Consider the following 24,747-nt stretch of genomic DNA (forward strand, 5'->3'; position numbering starts at 1 on the left):
TTGTTTAAGTAATCAGCTATAGTGTTAATCTGGAAATAGCTGTTTCTGAGTTCATCCAACTTTGACTTCCAGCTTTTCGAGTCCTCATGTTCATTTGTCTGTGTCTCTGAAGAGTCCTCTGCTGTAGATCTTACGTTGTGGTTTGTTTTTGTTTTTTTTTTTTTTAAATGGGTCATATCTTCCCATTTCCTTTCAATAAACAAAATAGGTTTGTCACTGAAAGGTGTTTTCTGAACCATGTTTGATTCTTAATGCAGTGGGATTCTTGCATGACTGTGTCAAATATTTATTAATTTTTTTTTATTTGAAACATCTCAGCTCTTCCAGTATCTGTCATCAAGTGTACACAGTAGCCAAGAATGAGACGGTAATGGTCTAACGTGGTACAGTGTGCAAGCAGCACGGACCAGAATGTCACCGATGGGCGTTGTGCTCTTTGAAGACTGAGCCTGGGCTGCCAGGTGGGAACTCAGGCAACTGCCCCTCCGAAAACACTGGTGAATAATGAAATCATTTCTGCTCCTTTCTGGAGAATTTCAACTGGACTGAAGCCTGGTCCTCAGCAGTGTGCTTAGTTTACTGGTGAATCTTCATACATTCATTTGCTTTAAAATGAGTTAACCAATCTGTAATAAACATTTGCAGTGCTTGAATCTGGAAAGCTATCAGCTGCCCAGATAAACTGGGATTAGTCACAGCAATGAAGTTGGTTTTTGCCATATTTGTCACTCGGGGTATAATAGTGTTACTGAAGATCTGTTGACTGAAACCATGCTGGTAGGACATGATATTATTTTCTTAATGTTTTATTGATAGAACTGTGTATTGAACACTGTTATTTTTGTTGAGAAATACTAGGTTGGGTGTTACTGTTTATTCTAAAATTTGGCACAAAAAATAGGAACTTCTTCCAGAGCTTTGCTCAGGTCTTACAGAACTCACAGGTAGGAGTTAGCTGGAATGTTGATTTAAGTGTCTTAATTTTTGTAGATTTTTATTGAATGTTTTTTCTATTTCAAATTATCTCTAATAGTGAAAACGATAAACCCTTCAGCCTTCAAAAGTCTTGGAAAATCTGAATCCATATCCACAAATAAAAGTCTAGGACAGGTACCCAAGCAGTTGCTGTTACTCTGCTAGAGGAAAGGAGTAACTGTGTGGCATTTTCATAGGCAATAGAGACTTCTGAGGTATTCAGTTCATCATGAGGGAGTAACAACAGTGGTTTTTCTTACTGTCTGATTTTAATTAAATATTTGATGGTGGCTCCTTATTTTTGTAGGTAGGCCATGTATTCCCCCGCTGGTAGTTAGCTGAGGACACTGACATGTGGAAGTTCTGTGCAGATACAGCATCGCTGATGTCTTTAATAAGCTAAGTAACGTCCCAGCTAGTCACTTGGGGTACCTGAGTGTCCTGGCAGAGATGTCTCACTCTGAGCTTCCAGGTCTGAGAGGAGACCCATGTGCCTTCTCTTTGGCAGAAAGGACAGGGCAGCTCTGGTGGTCACACATGTCGGATTTGGCGGTCAAAGTTGCATTCTGTGGTCAGTCCTACGCACTCGGGGAGGGCCCTCAGCCACCCCATCACTTCTTTGGAGACTCTTGCGTGCTACCTGAGAAGCACTCTGCTTCAGGCTTTTGTGCAGGGCACTTTGGTCCATGAACTTGATCTTCCCAGGAATACCTGTTACTGAATACTCTGGAGAGCGTGATGCCAAGTCCTAACTAAGGAATTCCCAAATGTCCAATAGAAGAGTTGTATCTACTGTAACGTGCAGGATTTCAGCACACTGCCTCCTCTTTGTTTGGCCAAGTCTGTTCCAGTGTACTCTCCTTGCTGCCAGGTATGTGGCTGGGAAAGAGGATGATTTTAAGCAGACCAGAGCCTGGTGACAGAGCTGTGCATTAGACGGTCCTGGAATAAAAAAAAAGGTGATGACTTGTTGTGGATCATTTCAGCATCTGCCAGAAACAATAAGCTATTTTTCTTCTGTTGGAGAAAGTGAGAAGAGCCTTTACCGCAGCAGCAAAGTGCAGATTCCGTTGGCATCTTAACTGACTGTGAAGCTCAGCAGAAAGCCCAGGTGAATCTGAATGCTTGGAGCAAACAGAAGAAGTAGCGTTTTTTACCCTGATGCAGCTGGGCAGCTCTAATTTTCTCAGGTAGAGTTTGACTTCAGAGCAACCCGTAGAGCTGGAAAGCATCATTCTCTCCTGTTCTCAGGGCTGCTCTCTTCATCCTCATCATCTGGCAGTTGAAAGCAGACCTCATTGTCAGGGAAACAGAATTGCAGCGATGGACAGGGACATTTCTTGCTTTCTCAGTCAAACTGCTTGTCAGCATCACCTCCTTGGGTCCTGCCTCAACTCTTAACTCCATCAGCTTTTCCAGACTCTTATAAATACATCTTAAATCAGCACTCATCTGCTCCGTATCGCCTTGTCATGGAGCTCTGCTGCAGCAGGTTTAAAATAAACAGCAGGAAAATACTTTTTAAAAACTAGATGTTAGGCTGCAGAATGTATTGCCACCTGGAATTTCTGGAAGCCCCAAGTACAAATTGGTTCAAAGGGGGATTAGGCAGATACATAGAGGATTTGTCCACTACTGAGTCTTAACAGTGCCGGTCTCAGTGCAGCTCAAGCCAAGCAGTTCTTTAGCAGCTGATTGCCGCTCTGTCGGAGGATGTGCTGAAGAGGAACGTCCTATTAGTTATATTTCTTACACTCTCTCCCCAGGTATCCATTCTTTGTGTGAATAGGCACAGGTTGTTCGAATATATGGTCTTTTTGTTCGATTGACTGCAGCAATCCTTAGCTTTGTAAGTTTTGGGTCATTTGCTAGAACGTGTGAGCTGTTCTGCCAGGGTGATTCAGAGAGAGCTGATTAAAGTGGGCAGGACCATGAACACGCAGGGCAAGCGCCATGCTTCCAACCGGAATGTACAAGTGAGTGGTCTGCAGAAAGATCTGTGTATCTGTCCCAACCACATACTGATAGTTTGGAGCTGACTTAATCTCCAGAAGACTTGTTCTCTTTTAATACCATTTTGTTGGTCAATCTTGTCATCATTAAGTTTGTCAGAGTCTTGCCTTGCATCATAATGCTGTTGTGCCCAAAGTGTGAAAGCAACGTTAAGGTGCGTGCTATTGAAACTGGTTGCTTTTGGTCTATTTGGAAAGCCTGAGTAGCCGGGCAAGTTCATGGATGAATTGTTGCTTGCCTTATCCTCTGGGAGGGAATGCCCAAATGGATTTCTTATGCTCCAGAATTATTCCCATGGTCTATTTCTACCAAGCAGAGACTAGGCCACCTGAAAGTGGTAAATACTGTAGGAGTATCACCTGCGTGGTTCATTGCAGACTCGTGCAAAGTGTCTGAAGATGAATTTGAGGAGTATGCTAGTCCTGTTAAGTATACCTATAAATTAACTTTCCTTATCCATCTGGGTGGCTTAACCTTTCTGCTGCTTGTTGTTGCAAGGTCTGCTGTCTGCCTGGAAGGCTGCGTGGGGGACATCCTCGAGAAGGAGGCATTGTTTGTATTCCTAGTAGGAGAAAAAATGTGTTTATCATCTTGGGCAGGTTCTCACCTGCTTCAAATCCTTAGCACCTTTCTTTCATATGTCTTTATTTCTGTTTAACTTTGTTCTTTCTGTCAGTCACCCTAAAACATGTATTAGATCCTCTGTTGCTCTGGAATTGGCTCATTGTAGGAGCTTTCTCTCCTCTGTGACTAAAAAAAGTGAACAGAATCACCAAAGTCTTTAGTGGTGAAACTTGCTGAGCGTCTCTGAAGATTACATCTTCTGTAGTTTCTGTTTGTGATTGTGGGAACAGTGCTTATCTGCCACTGTGAAACAGAAAATGTCGCTGTGCTTTTAGATAAAATAAGGAGGCAATGACTTTGAACTCCAGCTGTAGGGTATGATTCCCTAAACTCCCGCTTAAATGAGTTTCAGAAGTTCTCTGTCTAAATACATCCTGTTAAGTTCTGAGTAAACCGTTCATGAGTGAGACTGGGTTATCCTTTCAGAGGGAAGGATATAAAGAAAGAATTAATCAGCCATCATCAGGGGAATTATTTCAGGCTTCCTCCTTCACTGATATAGATGAGTTATGCCCATAGTAAGCCCCAACAGAAAGGAATACTGGATCTTCTGCTTCAGGGCTTAAAACAGTGCCAAATCTAGAATTAGAATGACTCTGATAGGGCGGAATAGGTTGGTGCTATATCTTTTGATTCTAGTGCCTTCCTTGTAGTGTCTACTTACAGCCTCTTTTGGGGATGTCATGCTACTTCAGCTCTTACTCTGCCTCACCACTTGTAGACTCCTGCTCCTTCTCCCTTTCCCCCTTCAGCTTTCTCAACCGCTATCTCTTTGTGGGGGTATAATTAGTTTCCAGCCAATATTCATACAAATGCTTAGTTGCATCACCTCAGAGTCTTGCCCTTTCTGTCCTATAGTAATGTCGACCATGAGGAGGTGGGCTGTAACTTTGTCCCTCTGATGTTAGCAGTCAGCGTCACATCTTCCTGTGCAAGTGCACTGACTGTGCCCCACAAAGTCACGCTGTTTTTTTCCCCCCTAACTCTGCATTGCATGCTTGAGTCTACTATGCTACTTGTTGTTCCTCTTCTAACGACTACTTTTAACATCATGGGCTTTACACCTTTCTTTTTGCCACTCTCCAGAATTCCTCATAGTTCTGACTTGGGCGTTTCCAATTATTCAGACACAGAACATTAGCCCACGTAATTTTGGGGCTATGCTGCAGCTGTAGTTATACAGTGTAATACAGTTTGTATCTCTCCTCTGCCAAAATTAACGCATCTTGTCATCTTGTATCTTGTTCAAGGCACAGGCTACAGAGGAGTAAAGGAGTTCTTTCTGCCTCCCTGTTTAAGAGAAAAGATATTTCAAAAATGAAATGTGTTAGCTCCGTGAGAACAGATCAGGAGAAAGGACAGACCATATTATTTGTGTCTGGTGAGACAGAGAGGAAGGCAGGGAATGGGGTATTACGTACCGCAGAACAGCCATGTGAAGCCTCCTGAACTGGTACTCAAGTAGTTTCTGATACCCCACTGTGTCATTCAGCATAAGCAAGTCTGTTTGCGGTGCTGGGGTGAGGTGTGTGGAGGCTGTGGAGTTCCCAAAGCTCTGCTGTACCAAGCTACCACATCATGCTGCCGCTGTTTGGCTTTAGAGTTTTGTAACCTCCTGAGTAGATGTGGTTGGCCTGCTGGTAGCCCGGTTATGCCTAGCACTGGTCCTGGGTCTTGCTTTACTCCAGCAGTGTTCAGAAGAGTGGACAATTCACACACTGTGTTAGACTGCTTTTCATTAACTTGCAAGTCTCTCTCTCATTTCCAGTTGCCATCTTCTAAATGGATTCCAGTGAATTTTCAGGATCTTTGGAGCCCCTGTCCTTGCCTGACAAACCGCTTATTGGTGATCTCCCTGCTGACATGGAGTTCGGTGAAGATCTCCTGGGCTCCCAAACAGCTTCTACCCAGGAAGTTTCAGTTCTTCAGCCCCCTGACTGGGATCCATCCAAACAGATGACTGTAGATGCGGACTTGGACCTTCTAGTGAAAGCAGACAGCCTGCCTGAACTAAACAAATCGAACGACCTCGTTCTAGATAAACCTAGTGTCTTGGATATGCTGGAGAAACCTGATGTCTTAGATGAATTGGATAAAACTGCTGACTTGATGGAGCTAGATAAATCAGAGGGTCTGGATGGGCTGTATAAGGCACATCCTTCCCAGGATGTGGAGGATGGACCGGTGGACTCAGCCCTCTCTAGAGAAGCCCTTGTTCCAGAAACATGGAAAGAAGGGGAAGATGCACCAAAAAATGATTCTGGGGACCTAAAGGAAGATGGTGCTGCTGCTATTCCTGCACTATCTGATGACAATGCCCCTGAATTACCCCCCCAGGCCATTCCTGACTCTGGGAGCCTCAGCAGTGCCCCAGCCACAGAAGAAATCACAGCACAATCCTCAAGTCCACCAATGGCCCCCCCTCAACTCACTCTTAAACAGACAAAGAAGACTAGGTTGAAGGCACCAAGGAAAAGCTCACCCACACAGAGGGAAGGGCTGGCAGGGGAAGCAGAGGTGGAACTGAGCCCAGACAACAATTCTGCAGCTTTGCCCCCTGAGCCCACAGAGGAAAACCAGGCAGAGGAAGGGGATGATAGTGGGAAAAACTCGCTTAAAGAAAGTAGTGTACTGAAAGCACAGGAAGCCTCACCACCAGCAGGTAGGTTGTTATCTGTCGCAGCACTCTCAAAACTATCAAGCTGCAACACGGTCTTTTACCATCTCATACCAGCATACTCTTCATGCCAGTCCCTCTGCTGCCTTCTCCTAGTCTCACCCAGGGCGTGCTCTCTTTCTTTTCCTCTTCTCTCTGCTTCTTCCTCTTCTCTCTTCCTTGGCTGCCCAACCACTTAACAGAACCAGCCACAGCTGCACCTTATCTACATCGGCCAACCCACTGCCCCTGAAGCCAGCCCACAGCTGTATATTATCAATGTTAATTAACCCAGCTTCATTCCTCTACAGTTATCTCTGCAGAACTTGGCTTCCTTTTGCTGAGGAGGTCATCCTGCTGCATGTTGCTGAAGCTGGGGTCTGTTTTGTGCTCCAGCTTTTCCTGTCATTCCCTGCTATGGAAATTGTCAACACTACTGATGGGCTAGATTTGGGGAAGGTATCTTGCTTACAGGGAATAACTGTCTGGAATGTGCCCCTTGGTGCATGCAAGCTCTTGCTCTGGCTTTTGTAGCTTTAACTTTGATTATCAATGCTTGCGTCAGCTAGGAGCTTCCCTGATAAAGCTGCAGCTGTGCATCAGCCTAGCTCACACTCTTCATCACTGGAGTCTTTGCTGGAACTGCAGATCACTAGGAGAAGGTGTTTCCAATAGGCAGAGTCCCTCTCGATTCAAGGGATGCTCAGTCTTAAGTCAGAAGCAGCTGGAGGTAGCTGCCCAGCATGCCTCCCCCATCCAGGGAGGTCTTCCCTTGACAGGACTCCTCCTAAGCTGCATGTTTGGATCTCTAACTACAGGTGGTGGGTTTAGGAGCTGTCCTGTGTCTGATCACCACCAGAACTGTGCTTGTTAGCCAGGACTGTCTTGAGGTTTCATGTGCAGACTGACCCAAAGGGTGGCTGCATTTGAAAAACACCTGTCCTCTTCTGTTGGAGAAAAGCAAGATGTCAAATGCATGCTTCTTCTGTGCTTGTGTTCCAGGAGAAGGCCTGCCTGGGAAGGGAAGCGAGCTGCCAGCTGAGAAGGTGAGGAGAATGCAGTCAAGTACATACGCTGCAGGAGCATGGAGGGTGGCTGGTTGTTGTCAGACTCCGTGAGGGACACTGGCTGTCTTGTCACCCCTCTGGGAAGGAGATTGCCATGTCTCCTGTGACAGTGATCCCTGTGCACTGCCACAGTACTGTAATGTGGTTTCAGTGCATCCCTGTTACCCCCCGCCGGAATGTCATTCTCATAAGCCTGCTTTCCCCTCTCCCCCATCTTGCCAACTCCGGTCAGGTATCCATGGAGTTTTATCCATTTTCAGCCGAGTTACTGGGAATGCAAATCCCAGAAGCTGGAACGTCACCATGACCTGGGATATTTATCCATGGTTGTCCTAGCAGGTGGTTAGCCTAAGTATTTTCTGAATGTCTTCTAGGAGCAGAAAAGAAGTGAACGAGCCAGAAGATCAGAAGCTGCCAGGCCTGAAACTGTGAACTCCTCTGAGAGCAGTGAGTAACTGGGGCTGGGCAGCGCCTGTTTCCAGCCAGCGAGCAGGGCCCAGGCTGTTGTGGGCAGGTGGTTTGTTGTGTGAGTGCGGTGGGAGCTCTGGAGCTTCTGGGCAGACTTTCCTCTTACACAGGACAAGTCCCTTCACCCCATGAGTCATCATCCTGGGGTACGTGTCTTGCTTTCTCAGGGCACTTAGGTTGAAGGAATGGTTGTAGAGTTTTTACAGTGGTGTATGGACAGCAAGCACCAAGTAACAGGATGAATCTCGGGGGCTGTTCCCAGGAAATCCGTCTTCCATCTCCTCAGCCAGGAACTTTTTTCCTTTATCTCTTTGGCAGCAGGCTGTCTGAAGGAAGGTTGCATTTTGGGGGATTTTCCTGCAGAAGTACGTGAAGTCTCTGTTCTTTGAGATGTTGTGTCACCCTGCCTTTCCCTAGTATTTGTGTGTTGCTCCTTCATTACCTGCCTGTGCTGGAGGCTGGTGATCCAGCTTGTTCTCTTTAAGGTCTGTCAGTTCTTGGTGGGTTTTCTGCTGTAAATGTTCACACTTTGGGCTTCCGCTCAACCTTGGCAAATCATGACTTCCTAGAGAGGAACTGTACTTAAGCCCAGTTTGCTCAAAGACCTCCCGACTCTTCTCCAATTCCAACAGAGTATCTTTCAAGGGTTCCTCTGTTATTCCCAGGTACAGAACATGTAGAGGGACTCTAGGAAGGTGACCCCAGAAAGCCCCAGCATGTGTCTCATGGCAGAGGTTTCTGTCTCAGTTCCTCATGAGGGTTTTCTGTGCATCTTTCTCTGCTGCTTTGCAGTTCCAGTCTCTGATGAAGACTCTGATGCAATGGTGGATGATCCCAACGACGAGGATTTTGTTCCTTTTCGTACCAGACGCTCAACTCGCATGTCTTTACGCACTCAGATGGCTCAGCGAGCTGCCCGCTCTACTGTCACCAAGATGACTTGTGCCAACTGCCGAACCCCACTGCAGAAGGGGCAAACTGCCTACCAGCGTAAAGGGCTCCCTCAGCTCTTCTGTTCCAGCTCCTGTCTCACCACCTTCTCAAAAAAACCACCTGGCAAGAAGATATGCACCTTCTGTAAAAAGTGTGTGTTCGTTCACCTTTCCTCAATGCTCCCGTGCTTGTGAACCCATTCACCTGCCCCACGGCCCTGCCTGCCAGTCCCCATCTCTTTGACCCCATGCATCCGATTCACCCACATCATTCCTGCCAACTGCCAGCTGCTGCTGCATGTCTTCCTTCACACACTGCATATCCCATGCTCCCTACACCCCCTTCACATTATTACCTTTCCCTGCCTGTCCCCAGGCTCGATGCCCCATATCCCCACCTCCTCTCCAAACAACCTCGTGCATGGTCTGTCTTCAGGCACTGCCCCTCTGGGCCAAGACAGAAGCTGCTGTGAGACAGTTCTTGCCACCCTTTTGGGACACCAGAAAGTCCTGTGCATTGCAGTGTGCCATCCTATTCCTTCATGCCAGGACTGGTGTGTCCCTGCACTAACACATCCCATCCTGATCCCCAGGGAGATCTGGAACACCAAGGACTCTGTGGTTGCCCAGATCGGTTCAGGTGCCTCTTTCCATGAGTTCTGCACCTCTGTCTGCCTCTCCCTCTATGAGGCCCAGCAGCATAGACCAGCACCTCAGTCCGCAGATGCCTCGGACACCAGCCACTGCAGCGTCTGCCACAAACCTGGCGAGGTAAACAAATCCCTTGTCCTTCCCATGTCCTGGGTGAGGTGCTTGTGACCAGCAGCACTTGGCCCTGCCTGGGAACATTGCAAGGCATTTGCCAAGTTCTTCTGTGGTGTGAGGCCTCAGCCCCTGAGCCGTCTTAGGCTCGCTCCCAGGTCCTTCCTTGTTACTGTGAGCCAGCCCTTATTCCAGCAAAAGAAGGAAGGTTTCTGCTTCTCCCCTCCCTGAAGGTCATTGCTTCCTGCCATTCCACTCTCCCAATTGCTCTGCTGTCTTCTGGCGAGGGAGGCCAGCCTGAGTCCACACCAGCTTCCCATATGGCACATACCTGGGTTTTAGTGTCACAGCCTGTTATCCCCAGGACTGTGGTAGTAGTGGTGCACGTGCGTCGGGAGGAGGCACCTCGTGGTTTGGGGGGAGTGACAGCAATGTTGTCTCTGCAGATCCAGCATGAGGTCAGCAATGGGAATGTGGTTCACCGCATCTGCAGCGACGCCTGCTTCACCAAGTTCCGGGCCACCAAGGGGCTGAAAACCAATTGCTGTGACAATTGTGGACTTTACATCTATAACAAGGGCTTGCCTCTGGAGTACCTCTTCCACGAAGGCCAGCAAAAACGCTTCTGCAACTCTGCCTGTCTCAACAGTTACAAGAAGGTGTGTGGAGTCAGCTGCCTAGGGTGGGGGATCTCCATGGGCACACAGCCTCTTTGCACGGTGTGGCACAGGGCACTTTATGCAATAGCAGATGACTTGAATCCCCTTGGCCTTTTACTGCTGACAAAACATTTAAGAGATTCCTGTGGAGAAACTTTAAAGCAGGTAAACAGAATTTATTCATTCTGCATGGGGCCCATCTTGGACCCAAGCACAGGTCAGGCACTGGGTAAGCTGGACTGTGCAGCAGCACTGGTATATGCAGTTAGCAAGGGCTGGCTTCTTCTGGGTGTCTCCCCAAAGCTTGGCTGGATATGTTCTCTGTGATGAGCCGGCTTCATTTAACTGTCTTGATGGGACTGCCAAGCTCTGTATTCCTGCCAGGCTACCCTAGAAATGAGAAGCTGAGGTGCTGAAGGCAGCCTTTTTTGCTACTACCACCTGAACCTCCAGACTGCAATCCTGGCTCCGGTATCAGGTGTTCCCTGCAGGAGAGCTGTCCTGTGGTGGATACAGTAGTGGAGTGGGATAAGAGAGTTGGACCTTACTAGCTGTGATGGTCTCTCTGGCAACTCTGTTCTTTGTGTTTGCAGAAGAACACTCGGGTCTACCCTTGCATGTGGTGCAAGACGCTGTGTAAGAACTTCGACATGCTGCCTAACGTGGACCGCAGTGGCAAGATGGGCCTGTTCTGCTCCATTTGCTGCACTACCTCCCACAAAGTGAAGCAGTCAGGCTTGATTGGTAAGAGCGCCTACGTGCAGGGAATCGGTCACCTCTCCACTCTTAACTCCTTCCTTCGTACTATTTATTGTTTGTGGATGAGACTGGAAAGGAGGCATGTTGCTTGCCTGGGGAGGAGCCAGTGAGACAATGGAAGGAGAGAGGAACCTTTGCAGCATGTAGACATCTTAATACTGAGGGTTAGTGTACAGTGCTGTTCTTGAGAACTCAGAAAGCAGTTGTAGTGCTGTACAGTGCTGGCATTGCCCTTTCCATTACATGGAGTACAGTGGTGTCTAGGAACGGGTATGGTCTCTGGTGCAAGTATTGCAGCCTGTTTTGTCCAAATTCCTGTAGAGGCGGGGTCACTTCCCTGGACAATTCTGCTCTCCATCAGTGTTTAATATTTCTGTCCTAGCAGAATCTGATGCTTTTAGTTTCCTGGTGTTCTTGTCCCTTGCTTTTTGATAATGGCTTGGCAGACTGAGGACGAAGGAGTAGTTTGCATGCCATCCTCAGAATCCAGACCCACGTCCTGTGCTGCTGCCCTCACCAATTCCTGTCTGTTTCATCAGGTCCCCCTAGACCCTGCAGCTTCTGCAGAAAGAGTTTGTCTGAACCCTGCTATTACAACAAGACAGACCGGGTTGTCTACCAGTTCTGCAGCCCCAGCTGCTGGACCAAATTCCAGGTACTGAAATATCCTTCATGGTGGGCTGTGCCGTAGAGCTCATGCCTCTTTTCACACGTAGCAGAGGCTCCACCTTCCTCAAGCTCCTCAGGGAGGGTCCATAAGAAAGTCTCTGCTGGAGCACAAGAGCTGCAGTGACTGTAATTGCCAATAGCTCAGTTTTGGCCTTATCTCCCCCTTCGCTGGGATAAGGTGGTTGTAATTCACTCCTGTCTATCAGGTTATGCCCAGCAGGAGTGCAGCGCAGAGCTGTGCTGCACAAGTGGTTTGGGATGCAGTGGCCTTATGAGGGCACAAGCAAAAGTACAAGTAAGCTAACAAAGCACAGTGAGCACCTGCTCTGCTAGTGGGGTGACACCTGCCCTCTGAGCCAGGTGTCACCAAGGAACATAAGTCTTGTAGGATGGGCTGTCTAAAACTTTACAACCAGCAGGCCTGGATATATCATGTTTAATAATCCTCAAACACTTGATTGGTGGGTTTTAATCTTCTGTCGTTAAGTTTCAGCACATGTGAAACGTTTGTGATATTCAAAGGCAACTGGAAAAATACTGGGTTTGTGCAGTCATCAAAGAACATAGCAACAGCCAGAAAGACCTGTGAAACTTAGGCCAGGACATGCCTTGGGCAACTGAAAAAACTTAGAGAATCTAGAAGTAGAGAGTTGGTTACTGCCAGTTGCAGCATTTAGGTTTGGTTATTGTTTTTTTTTTCTTGTGGTTTTGTGTTGAGTTTTTTTTGGGTGGGTTGTTTTTTTAAAAAAAATCTTAATGTAATCCTTCACTGAGATCACAAATGGTGTTGGTAGGGTAACTAGAGTTTTTACAGTTGCAGACTTCGTAAGACCCGAATCATAGAATAGTTTGGGTTGGAAGGGACCTTTAAAGGCTATCTAGTCCAACCCCCCTGCAGTAAGCAGGGACATTTTCAACTAGATCAGGACACTGAGAGCCCCATCCAACCTGACCTTGAACACTTCCAGGGATGGGGCATCTACCACGTCTCTGGGCAACCTGTTCCAGTGCCTCACCACCCTCATAAAAAATCTCTTCCTTGTATCTAGTCTATATCTGCCATCTTTTAGTTTAAAACCATTACTCCTTCTCCTATTGCTACAGACCCTGCTAGAAAGTCTGTCCCCGTCTTTCTTATAAGCCCCCTTTAATTACTGAAAGGCCGCAGTAAGGTCTCCCCGGAGCCCTCTCTTCTCCAGGGTGAGCAACCCCAACTCTCTCAGCCTGTCTTCACAGGAGAGGCGCTCCAGCCCTCTGATCACTTTTGTGGCCCCCCTCTGGACCGGCACCAGCAGGTCCATGTCTTTCCTGTGCTGAGGACCACAGAGCTGAACACAGTACTGCAGGTGGGGTCCCACCAGAGCAGAGGGGCAGAATCACCTCCCTCGACCTGCTGGCCACGCTTCTTTTTGGGTAGCCCAGCATACAGTTGGCTCTCTGGGCTGTGAGCACACGTTGCTGGCTCATGTCTAGCTTCATCCCCCAGCCTGTATTGGTAGAGGGGGTTACCCTGACCCAGATGCAGGACCTTGTTGGACTTCATGAGGTTCACATGGGCCCATTTCTCAAGCTTGTCCAGTTCTCTCTGGATGGCATCCTATCCCTCAAGGCATGTCAGCAGCACCACTCAGCTTGGTGTCATCTGCAAACTTGCTGAGGGTGCACTTGATCCCCACTGTCTTAAGTCATTGATGAAGATATTAAACAGTACCTGAGGGACACCACTTGTCACCAGTCTCCATCTGGACATTGAGCCATTGACCGCTGCCCTCCAGATGTGACCATCCAACCAATTCCTCATCCACCAAACAGTCCATCCATCAAATCCCTAACTCTCCAATTTGGAGGGAAGGATATTGTGGGGGACCATGTCAAAGGCTTTACAGAGAGTCTAGCTAGATGACGTCCATAGCTCTTCCCTTGTCCACTGAAGTAATTGCTCCATTATAGAAGGCCACTAGATTGGTCAGGCAAGACGTGCCCTTGGTGAGGCCATGCTGGCTGCCTTGAATTGCCTCCCAGTCCTCCACATGCCTTATTACAGCTTCTAGGAGGATCTGTTCCATGATCTTCCCAGGCACAGAGGTGATGCTGACAGGTTGGTAGTTCCCAGGGTCCTCCTTTCTACACTTTTTAAAAATGGTTGCAATGTTTCCCTTTTTCCACTCACCAGGGACTTTGCCTAATTCACCTAATTTGAATTATTGTCCTGTAAAATCAGTGTTGTAATGTATGAGTAAACTTGCATAAGCTGCATTAGGAACTGTCTTGCTGGTAGATGCCAGAACATACTTGTCAAAGAAAAACCACTGAAGAGAGTGTTTCAGGATAGCTTCTTGGGGATCAGTGTTAAGCCCAAGGAGTTCAACATCTTCATCAGTCATCTGGCAATAAAGTCAAAGTAAGCGTGATAAAATTTTGCAGATGAAACAAAAACTGGTGAAGTGTTAACTCACGCTGAGGTCAGAGCAGTCACAGGAAGCAAAGCAATGAGATTGCTTGACAAGACTGGTTCCTCCTAATGGGTACTTAAACACAGTTCGGTGCAAGATCCTGTATCAGCCTTACTCAAGTAGTGTGGGAACGTAAGTCTTGGGAAAGTAAGAATTTTGAAAAGGCACCGGGATTACAGAAGATAAGCCATTCAGTATGTGTATCTCATTGTACAGCCACAGAGGGAAGGAGTAATTAAGTTATTGCAAGTAAAAGCAGAGGAACAGGGAGTTGAAGTTTGGGGACCAGGGAGGAGGAGAGCTACCTAGATTGTTGCACATATAGGAAGGATGTTCACCTGAGGTCTGCTTTATTTTCAGTGTTGAAGAAAAGTTGGAAGTATGTTGAAAAAAAAGAAAAGTTACATTTGGGCTTGAAAAATGTGTGTGCTGAGGCACTCGCAGAGCACCTTACCTGAGGTTATCAGAAAAAAACCCAGGAAAATCACTTTATTAATAAATATATCCTTGTGGACAAGACACAAGGTGTTAAATGGCTGTTTAATCTAGCAGATGAAGGTGGGATGAGAACAGTTGCTTGGATTCTCAAGTTGCAGTACCTTGAAAATAGAAACCAGGCACGTGTACTTCAAGATCTTTTGGAGAAGCTCTCAGAAGAGGTAGCGGAGCCCCTGTCTCTTAAGGTTTTCAAATCCAGAGGGGTGGCAGCTTGAAAGCTTGCTTTCCTGAGAAGAGCTGGACCCAGTACACTGGAAGCAAAGGGAAATTGCTCAGGAATCCACTCTCCAGGAGCCTGAGACATGATCTGATGGATTGACTGTGAGTCACTGACAGTGGCAGCAAGCACAGGTCTGAGCAGGGGCAGGCAAACTGCTGTGAACGGCGGAGGAAGCAGGAGGTGGTGGCAGTGCGAAGCGGGTGCTGCCTGCCCTCTGTGTGCCTCTCCTTGCATGAGCTGTCTCTGTCTCCTGCAGCGCACCAGCCCGGAAGGTGGGATCCACCTCAATTGCCATTATTGCCACAATCTTTTCAGCGGGAAGCCAGAGATCCTAGACTGGCAGGTGAGGACTTTCCCCAGGGGGATGTTGAGCCCGGGTGAGGGCTGCAGGGCTCCTTCCTCTCATTGCTCAAAGCAGAGCTCCTTCTGCGCCAGTGCTCTGCATGCCTTAGCTGCAGAGATGTGTGTAGGGACCGTACGCTGAGTGCTGCGCTCCTGACGTTCAGCAGCATGTCAGAAGGGCAGGAGGAGACCATTCTGCCAAACCCCGTGCCAGGAGAGCTGGGGACTTGGCTACGCCCCGTAGTCTTGCTCTGGCTTCCCTGAGAAGCACTGGGGACCTCCTGCCAGCCTGGCTGACCCAGTGGCGGTCTCTTTGGCAGGACAAGGTGTATCAGTTCTGCTGCAAGGACTGCTGCGAGGACTTCAAGCGGCTGCGCGGGGTGGTGTCTCAGTGTGAGCACTGCAAGCAGGAGAAGCTGCTGCACGAGAAGATCCGCTTCTCTGGAGTGGAGAAGAACTTCTGCAGCGAAGGTACTTGGGGAAGGCACGGGAGAGGCAGAGCCCCCATGCCAGCCCATGCTGGGGGAGGAGAAGAGAGCATGGAGAGGAACAGAGGGGAGACTGTCTTAGCCAGGCCCTGGGGCGAGAGCCTTGCCATGCAGTGAAGGGAGGACTGTTGTGGGGATGGCTTGCTGTCCAGCCAGGCCCTAGGGCAAGATCTTTACCGTTCATTGTGTCCTTGGGGAGGGCTTTCTCACAGCTTTTCTCTCTCTGGGGGCTGGGGAGACAGCAGGTGGCAGCTCCGCTCCTCCTGTCATCATGCACTTCTACGCTCTTGCGTCTGGGCTGGCCTGACCTGGCCTTGCCCTGCCTGCTGGGTTCCTGCACACAGGAGGTTGGAGTCAGACTCTTCCTAGAAGCATGGAGGTGAGAGATGGCAAGTCCCCATGAGGTCCCATCTTATCCCAGCCCCAGGGGCCAGTGCTGGATTGTTCCCTACAGTGTGTTGCGTGTGCTCTGTTGTCTCCGCAGACCTGGATTCTGGTCATGTTTGGGTCAGGGAGGCCCCCAGTTCATCCTGGGAAGGTTTCACTCCTATTGTTTCTCCGCAGGGTGTGTGCTTCTTTACAAACAGGATTTCACCAAGAACCTGGGCCTGTGCTGCATCACCTGCACCTACTGTTCTCAGACCTGCCAGCGGGCGGTCACCGAGCAGCTGGAGGGCAGCACCTGGGACTTCTGTAGTGAAGACTGCAAAAGCAAATACTTGCTCTGGTACTTCAAGGTCAGTATTGGCACTGGCAGGTTGTGCTAAGTGCTGTGGTGGGCACGGCACCCAGATAAGTGGGCATTGCACTGAGGAAGTTCACACTGCTGGAGTCTGGCTGGCACTGCTGCGGAGAACCTGGCACTGCTGGAGTCCTGCCTGGCAATGACGGGACACTGCTACGGGGAAGCTCACGTAGCTGGAGTCCCCAGCTGATCCTGCCAGAGCACTGCACTGAGGAAGCTCACAGTGCTGGATCCGCGGCTAGTGCTGCTGTGAGAAGTTCGCACCGCTGGAGTCCCTGGCTGGCACTGGCAGGGCACTGCTGTGGGGAAGCTCACAGCACCTTGCTATGTGCACCTTTCAGTGGAGAGTTGTGTTGCACTCGGAGGGGGTGTGGTTAGTTACTCGTTGTTTCTCTCCTGCTGATGCGGGCTTTAGGCAGCTCGGTGCCATGCCTGCAAACGTCAGGGGAAGCTGCTGGAAACCATCCACTGGCGGGGGCAAATCAAACACTTCTGCAACCAGCAGTGTCTGCTGCGATTTTACAATCAACAGAACCAGCCCAACCTGGACACGCAGAAGGGGCCCGAGAGCCTGCTGAACAGTGAGTAGGAGGGAGGGAGGGGACCTGCATAGCTCAGTCTGAGAGACACAGGGAAGACTGAACAGTGAGGGGTGGAAGCTTCCTGCCCGGGACTGGATGAGACGCTAGGGAACAATCCTGCACTGGCCCTTGGGGGGGAAAGGATGGAGTGGGACCTAATGGGGCTTCTCCACCTCTAACGTCTATGGTTCTATGACACACAGGGCCCAGACGGGAGGAGCCGGTGCCAGCGTGCTGCCTGTAGCTCACACTCTTAGTGAGGATACTCGGGGATTTAACATCCTCATGTTGCCAGCGGAGAGCTCCATTTACAGGGTTAGGGGACAGCATGGTTTGGCATGATAATCCACCTGCAGCCCCACACCACCTCCGAGCTGTGACCTTCTCAGATCTCATAAGCTAATCAGGATTGGGCCAGGTCAGTGCTCGGATGGGAAACATTCAAGGAAAACACAGGGTGCTGCAGGAAGTGGTGCTGGTGATGCTGTAGGTGGGCTCTCCTCAGCCAGAGCTGAACCTAGAACGATCTTGAGGGAGCGCTGAGCTGCTGGAGGCACTCTGTTCTTGCGATGTTAGATTGGAGTCCTACCACTTACCCAAAGATCGCTGCAGCTTTGGGGAGTTGCCAACCCCGTGTCCCGGATAACCCCATTCTACATCCGTGGAGTTCCACCTGGAGAGGAGATTTTCACTGCCTGTTGCCCCATTTCCTATCATTAACTTGAGCCAGTTGCTTATGGAAGATTGCAAAGTGCTTTGGGGTCCCTCAGGATGGAAGGTGCTCATAGTGACAGTGACAAGACATCGCTTGGCCCTTGGGACACTCACGTAGTCTCATTCTGCTTGGTCTTTCGTAGGCTGCAATCTTCTAGGCAGTCTGTGTGATCTAGTTACAATGCCTGCAGCCTATGCTGGGACTCGCTTCGGTGCATCAAGCTGCGACAGATACCTGCATGACAGGCTCAGGGCTTTGCTGCCCTCCCTGGGATTTCATGAGGTGTAAAACCCTGACTAGGGTGCGCCAAGGAGGGGAAACAAAGACGAGGACCTTCCCGTGAGAGACCTCATCCTCTGTTTCCAGACTCTTCTTGGTTCCTCTCCTGGACAGCAGCGGGCTGGTTGCAAGATGGGGGGAAGCCCTGGATGTCCATGCTGCTTAGACAGCAAAGCACAGCTGCTCTGCCAGAAGCAGCAGGTTCCCCCAGCCGAGGGAGTCCCAATCTGCCGTCCAAAGAGCCGCGCTCCGTAGGCAGCTGGCTGAGGCAACGGCTCAAGCGGCACGCTGGAGTGACCTGGATAAGGAACTGGTGGTTTCTGCTGGTGCTGGGGTGCCCAGGGGAGTCTGCTTGATGGGGCGCAGACTGTCCTGCTGCCTAGGGGAGGAAGAGGTGTTGAACCGGCTGGTTCCTGTAGCTTGCGAAGTGATTCCACAGCCCTAGCCCTGCTGTTCCATTCGTCCTCTGCTTTCAAGACATCTGGCTTGTGAGGGACCAGTAACTGCTTTTGGGACACAAGCACAGTGAGCAAGCTCTGCCTGCAGAGGGAAGCATGTCTCACGCCATTTGGCCATTGCTGCCTTGGAGCCATGGACTACAAGACAGAAGTACCTTCTCAACCACCAACAACCACGGGAGTCCAAGCCCCCGGCTCTGCCATGTCTCTGGAGGACCCCAAGAACTTTGCTGTTTGGCATGTTCACTGTGCCCATGGCTGCCTCTCTGTGCACCCAGTGAAGCAGAAGGCAGCCAAGGAAAAGCCGGTCAGCAGTGGTGGGTGCTCGGCTGAGCACAGGCTCCAGGCTGCCCCAGCAGCTGCCGTGCTTGGTGAACGCTGCTGGTGGCACCGGGCCCTCTGTGTGTGCTGGCACACCCACCCCCTGCCAGCTGCAGGATGGCTGTGGACATCCTTGTCCCAGGACTGTGGCAGGCTGCTCAGCTTGCAAAGGAAGGATGCTGGAGCTAGGGCCTGCCATGTGCTGACACAGAGAGGTTTCCAGCCCAGCCTGCTGTGCAGGGAATTTCGGGAGGAGCAGCTTGTCAGTGTGTGGTGAGGAGCCGCTTCTGCTGAGCCAGGGTCTCCTGTAGACCTGGCAGCTGTGTTGCTAGCTCAGGGTCTGCCTGGATTTCAGGCCTATCTTGGACAGAGCTGCTGACTACTTGCTTCTTCTCTTGCAGCCAGTGGTTGCCTAAAACCATTCATTCATGTGACCCAGTGGCTGCTGCCAACCTGGTGATCCTGTGAGTGCTTGCTGACAATAAGTGGCCTTTCTTTTGCTGGGAACAGTCTGTGTAATGAGGGATGGAGGAGTTCCTGTCATGAAACTGTGCCCAAAGATTTCCAAGGGGAAATGGCTTTGCATGGGGCTGCCCAGCTGGAGAGGATAGAGGGCCAGAAGTCATGGTTGGAGCAGGCAATACCTTGACAGCTCTTTGCTGGTGTTGGGATGAGAGTAAAGAACAAGCTGCAGCTTTCCTGGAAGCCTGGACATGTAACGCATGGAGCTTTGTGGCAGGAGGATCTTGGTTTCCCTTAGTCCTAAATCATTGGACTGCGGAGCAGCCAACTTTGCTTTTGATTCTGCTGCAGCAGAAACTATTCATACTCCATGGCTTGTCTTTTCTCATGCAAGCCATTGACGTCTCCCACCTAGACCTGCTGCCCATCCGTTTTGGGCTGCTCAGGGGGAGTTCTTGGACCTATTGAGACCATTGCAGATCCTATGGCTGAATGCTCAGCTGCAAACTAGGGAGCTTCCTCCAACTGGAACTTAGCTGTCCCCGTGTGGTGGTCAGCAAGCAGACCCTGCTGAGCTTCCAGTTGCTCACGAGCTGTCCTGCGTTTCCTTGGGGCAGAGGACATCTGCACAGTGCAAATGCCCGTGTGTTGGACCTTGGGGAGCCTGGGCCTTTCCTGAAGGGCCTGTCTTGTATGTAGGAGGTGCAAATGGACCCGCCACTCCCTTCAGGTGCTGAGACCTGCTGCTTTCCTTGCAGGTGTCTCCTTCATGCATGGCCCACGGTTAGTCAGTGCTGTAGAAGGCAGTTCTTTTTCCCAGCCACATGGGTAACCAGGGCTCACAGGAGACTTGGATGAAGGTGCTCTTTTAGCTCATCAGCTTTTGAGGTGGGTGCAAGTTCTCTGCAGGGCAAATGAGCTGGAATTATCCAAGCCAGGATGATACTGTCACCACCTGAGACTAGTGTCTGCCACATGTGCCTCTTACCTGCAGGTGATTGCCTTTTTCCTTAGGGGAATCGACTTCGTTCCTAGGGCTGGGGCAAGCTGTCTCTCTGCTTTCTGGGATATCTTGTAACACTACTGCTAGCTCTGTCACCTTCTTCCTAGGGATCTCGAAGCACTTTGCCATGATATTTGTAGCAGGGAGATGGAGACACAGGGAGGGGCCATGGCTCGGTACAGCAAGCCAATAGGCAGAGCTGGGAATAGAGCCCTGGATTCCTCTCTCTACAAGGGGCTGGGATTTCTCCTGACCTGCTGTGATGGGGATGGGGTGGACTGCAAGGGAGGACAAAATGACATGGGAATAACTTGATTTTGGAGTTGTAGTGTCTTCTGAGCTGCTAGGGCTAGAGACTGTGGAAACACTAACTGTTCCTGGAGTGGCCGGGAGCAGTTTCTGGGGAGCCTGTCCCTGCCCTCTGGCTGCTACCACCTCCAGTCCCAGCAGTGGGACCTGTTGGCCCAGAAGCTCTTGAACTCAGAGTCACTGCTTTCTCTTACAGGTCAGACGTCAGAGCCAAAACCACCTGCCCCTTCCTCACAGAAGGCGGAGACTAACATGGTAAGGCCCGTTGGAGGTAGGAGTTTGCAAAATAGCACCAATAGGCTGTCCCCAAAGAGAGGACAGATCTGCCGTTACCCAGGGAGATTTCATTCTTCTACAACCAATACATTTTAAGATGTCTGGGTAGCGGGAGCTGGTAAGAGCTGCTGGGGAGGGCAGCATCAGCATATCTCCTCAAGGGGGAAGAGTAACCATTCCCCAGGAATTGATGATGGGCTCCAGAACAGCCTGCCACTGTGGCACTGGCTCCTCTTTGCACGGTGCTTCCCTGTGCCTGGGTGTAGTCGCTGTCCCACTGTGTTCCTCGCTGCCCCACGGGGCCGGAGTGACCAGTGCCAGTCCCCGCTGGCTGCTGCAGAGATGCTGCCTGCCAGGAGCAGCTTGGCAGTCCTTCAGCCTTCAGCCAGGTCTGACCATGGGAGTGGTCGCATGTGTGTGTGGGTGTGTTGGGGACTGCCGAGCTCCAAGAGGTGCTTTGGGAGTCTCTCCACCTTCCCCATGGTGGGGAAGAGGTGCTGCTGCCTTAGGTGGACACCAACCTCCTGCTTTCTGCATTTCCTCAGCTGTCAGCAAAGACCTCCTCAGCCCAGATGTCTCCAGCTGCACCACCTCCCCCACCCCCTCCAGTTCCAGCCACCCCTCGGAAAAACAAAGCTGCCATGTGTAAACCACTGATGCAGAACCGGGGTGTTTCCTGCAAGTTAGAAATGAAGTCCAAAGGATGTCAGACAGGTAGGAAAACAAGATCTAACTGCAGGATTACAGGAGCATTTTTGGAAAGGCAAGTGCACGTCCCTGCTCCGGACTAAATGTGACTCCAGCTTGAAATGCTGTACAGAGTGGCTGTGTGTTTGGCACCGTGCTGAGGAGTCTCAGGGCAGTGCAAGGCACACGTGGCAGGGCTGGAGGTAGGGAGCCCGTCTCCGTCACCAGCAAAAGGAGAGACACAGAGAGCACTGCAGCATGATTCCACCTCTTGTGGGACAACTCCTGTTCCTCTGGAGATTATCAGCTTGTCTGAGGGGCTGTCTGCTGAGCAGGTTCCCGTTAGGCACGTGTGCGTGGTCTCCAGCAAGGCCACTAGACCTCTCAGCAGGGCCACCTCTGGCTAAGGCAAGCCTCTTGTTGCAGGCCTGTTTGGCTTGCTGCTGCTCCAGCTCTGCCCATGAGTTACAGAAGCTGGTGGCTGGAAGGGCCATGGTGCTGGATGGCTGGGGGCATGGCAGTGCGCAGCAGGGCTGGGTGGAGGAGCTGCTGGGAGCAAGCTCACTGATGTACTTTTGCTCTTGTCAGAGGCTGACTGGAAGCCCCAGGTGATTGTGTTGCCAATCCCCGTCCCGATCTTCGTGCCTGTGCCTATGCATATGTACTGCCAGAAAGTACCTGTGCCTTTCTCCATGCCTGTCCCGGTAAGCGACACACTCCACCCGCTTGTGTTCTCTTACTGTCTCAAACCTGCCTTGCTGCAGCCTCCTTGCTTCTTTGTTCGTCCTCTCCTGCCTCTGCTTGTACGTCAGTTGGCTGAGTGTCAGTTTTCTGCCTGATGTGCTGCTGCTGACAGGTACCTGTGCCAATGTTCCTGCCCACCACGCTGGAGAGCACAGATAAGATTGTGGAGACCATTGAGGAGCTGAAGGTGAAGATCCCCTCCAATCCCCTGGAGGCTGACATCCTGGCCATGGCTGAGATGATTGCAGAGGCTGAGGAACTGGACAAGGCCTCCTCGGACCTGTGCGGTAGGTTCTGCCGTGGCTTGGTCTGGCCCAACAGCTGGGATCACATGGGGTTTGCCAGCTCTTGGAGGTAGAACTTCTGCCTGGATCGCAGCTCTCCTAAAGCCTTTGAAAAGGGAGCAAGGAAGAGCAAGTCCTCAGGTTCTGCTGAGAAGGTACCGGGAGGGAAGAGCTGCAGCAGGGAGCAGTGTCTGCTGCTGTCCCTTTTGGAGGTGCCAGTGTTGTGGCTCGTGCAGCACTGTTAGTTTATTCAGGTGGCTCTTCAGGCTCCAGAAGGCTAGCGGTCCTGATCTCGCAGGTCTTTTTGCTTGCAGGCTGCATTCCTCAAGCCCCATTGACTAGGGCTGTGGCTGGGGAGAGGATAAACATCCAGTATCTTGCTGTCCAGGGAAAGCTGGGCAGCGCAGATGTCGTGGGGCTGCTCTGAGCACAGGACTATGCTGCAGGGAGCCTGACTTCATTTTCCAGCTGTCCCGGGAAAAACAGACAAAAGACTTTCATGATAGTTGGGTTTATGATCTGCTTTTGCATTGCAGACCTGGTGAGCAACCAGAGTGCAGAGGGTCTCCTGGAGGACTGTGATCTGTTTGGACCGGCACGGGACGATGTGTTGGCTATGGCTGTCAAGATGGCAAATGTCCTCGATGAGCCGGGCCAGGACCTGGAGGCTGACTTCCCTAAGAGTAAGAGCAGGGTGAAGCAGGCACGCAGGGCTGCTGATGCTGCAGCAGGGTCCTCCTGCTGCCCTCGGCCAACCGTTGCCAGCAGCATTAAGAGCTGTGTGAACTTACCTCCCCATGCCCTCTGACTGACCATGCTTGAGGCCAGGAACTGAGTCTTGCAGATGACTGCTCACAGCAGGGGTGAGGACACCACCACTTTTGAAGGAGTGTGTGTTTGTCTAGACTAACTGACCTGTTGCGAACATAGGTCTGCAGAGAAGGGGGAGTGAGAAGCTGATTTTAACAGCACAAAGAGCAGGGCAGTGGCACTGGTGTGCTTATGGGTGATGATTCCATAGGATCCAGCAAGGTGAGAGAGAGACCTGACAGGGCATGGCATCCTGGGAGACAGCTGAATTTCTGAGTGTCCGTTAGCAGGCAGGAGGTGGAAGAAGAAGCAGGGGACTTGCAGGAGCACAGCAAGTGCTGAGGCAGCATGTTAGCAGCAAAGGACAGAGAACTGGCATGCCTGTGCCAGGCTGTCCCCAGTACTGGCCTGGCACAAGGGGATGAGGAATGTTCCTCGGGTGTAAAAAAAAAAAAAAAAAAAAAAAACAACAAAAAAAAACCCAACAATCAAACAAACAACTGTCAGAGGGGAGAATGTGGGGCTCTGGTTAGTCTGAGAAGGCTTAGCATCATCTGCCAGAGCTGTATTTCCTTTGCTGGGCTGTGACTAAAATTTCATGCAAGGCCACGGTGGAGGGTGTGAAGAGTTGGGCTGTGTGTTCCTCCTTCATTGTGCTGTAAGAACCAGGCCAGCACGGGGGACAAGATGTGAAGTCTCAGCTGAGCCCTTCTGCCTGCGATTCCTTTCAGACCCCCTGGACATCAACCCCAGTGTGGACTTCCTCTTTGACTGTGGGCTGGTGGCACCAGATGAGGTGTCCACAGAGCAAGATCTGCCTCGTGCTGTCCGAAAGGTGAGCTCTCCGTGGGTACTGCCTGCTTAAAACTATTTGGGTTGGGAGCGGGAGCTGCCATCATGGGACATACGAGGTGAAATGTGCCAGTCTTGCGTGTGCTGGGGAGGTTGTGCCCTCTCCCTAGGCATGCCTGGCCTGTGGATCACTCCTTGAGTGAAAATACTTGCCTGTCACTTCAGAGGAGCTTTGAATGCTACAGGTTATGTGAGCTGGCCTCTTCTCTGCCTGTAGTCCTCATGATTAATGAGCCTTGTTGGCTTGGCTGTCCAGCAGAAGTGTGCCTGCTGGCATGGGCACAGGTACGCTGGGAGGGAGCTGACAGCAGGTGTGAGGGCTGGCCAGGACTCTTCCATCTGTCCCAGGTAGGTGCCCAGTCTCACAGTGCACCTCTCTGCAGGGGCAGAAGCGTCTGGTGCTCTCCGAAAGCTGTTCCCGGGACTCAGTGAGCAGCCAGCCCACCTGCACAGTGCTGAACTACTCATACGGTGTGAATGCCTGGAAGTCCTGGGTGCAAGCCAAGTATGCAGGGGGAGAGACCAGCAAGGGAGAGGAGCTACGCTTTGGCCGTAAGTGCTCTGGATGGGGTGGAGTGGCAGAAACCTCCCAAAAGCTGGGTCCCTGGGTGTTAAGGTGCTGCTGGCCTTGCAGGC

At 50.8% G+C, this 24,747-nt stretch overlaps 1 protein-coding gene across 8 annotated transcripts in view; it reads left to right on the plus strand.

The window, feature by feature from the left end:
- The window catches only part of ZMYM3 (zinc finger MYM-type containing 3), a 33,415-nt gene that overhangs the window by 4,784 nt on the left and 3,884 nt on the right, over positions 1-24,747 (plus strand). For 3 of the 8 annotated variants that reach the window (XM_055727070.1, XM_055727078.1, XM_055727076.1), the window contains exons 2-20: positions 5,381-6,274; positions 7,271-7,314; positions 7,710-7,782; positions 8,596-8,887; positions 9,329-9,506; positions 9,944-10,156; positions 10,750-10,900; positions 11,455-11,570; positions 15,012-15,098; positions 15,418-15,568; positions 16,150-16,322; positions 16,746-16,911; positions 20,655-20,713; positions 21,280-21,448; positions 22,010-22,125; positions 22,278-22,452; positions 22,986-23,132; positions 23,991-24,094; positions 24,495-24,663. In XM_055727070.1, coding sequence (XP_055583045.1) covers positions 5,395-6,274; positions 7,271-7,314; positions 7,710-7,782; positions 8,596-8,887; positions 9,329-9,506; positions 9,944-10,156; positions 10,750-10,900; positions 11,455-11,570; positions 15,012-15,098; positions 15,418-15,568; positions 16,150-16,322; positions 16,746-16,911; positions 20,655-20,713; positions 21,280-21,448; positions 22,010-22,125; positions 22,278-22,452; positions 22,986-23,132; positions 23,991-24,094; positions 24,495-24,663 — 3,463 coding nt within the window. In that variant the 5' untranslated portion in view covers positions 5,381-5,394. Of the gene's footprint in view, positions 1-318; positions 583-1,914; positions 6,275-7,270; positions 7,315-7,709; positions 7,783-8,595; positions 8,888-9,328; positions 9,507-9,943; positions 10,157-10,749; positions 10,901-11,454; positions 11,571-15,011; positions 15,099-15,417; positions 15,569-16,149; positions 16,323-16,745; positions 16,912-20,654; positions 20,714-21,279; positions 21,449-22,009; positions 22,126-22,277; positions 22,453-22,985; positions 23,133-23,990; positions 24,095-24,494; positions 24,664-24,747 lie in introns of those variants that run through there. The other 5 variants (XM_055727071.1, XM_055727072.1, XM_055727077.1 and 2 more) reach the window with 4 other exon arrangements.

Source organism: Falco cherrug, chromosome 15 (genome assembly GCF_023634085.1).
Source record: "Falco cherrug isolate bFalChe1 chromosome 15, bFalChe1.pri, whole genome shotgun sequence".
Lineage (NCBI taxonomy): Eukaryota > Metazoa > Chordata > Aves > Falconiformes > Falconidae > Falco > Falco cherrug.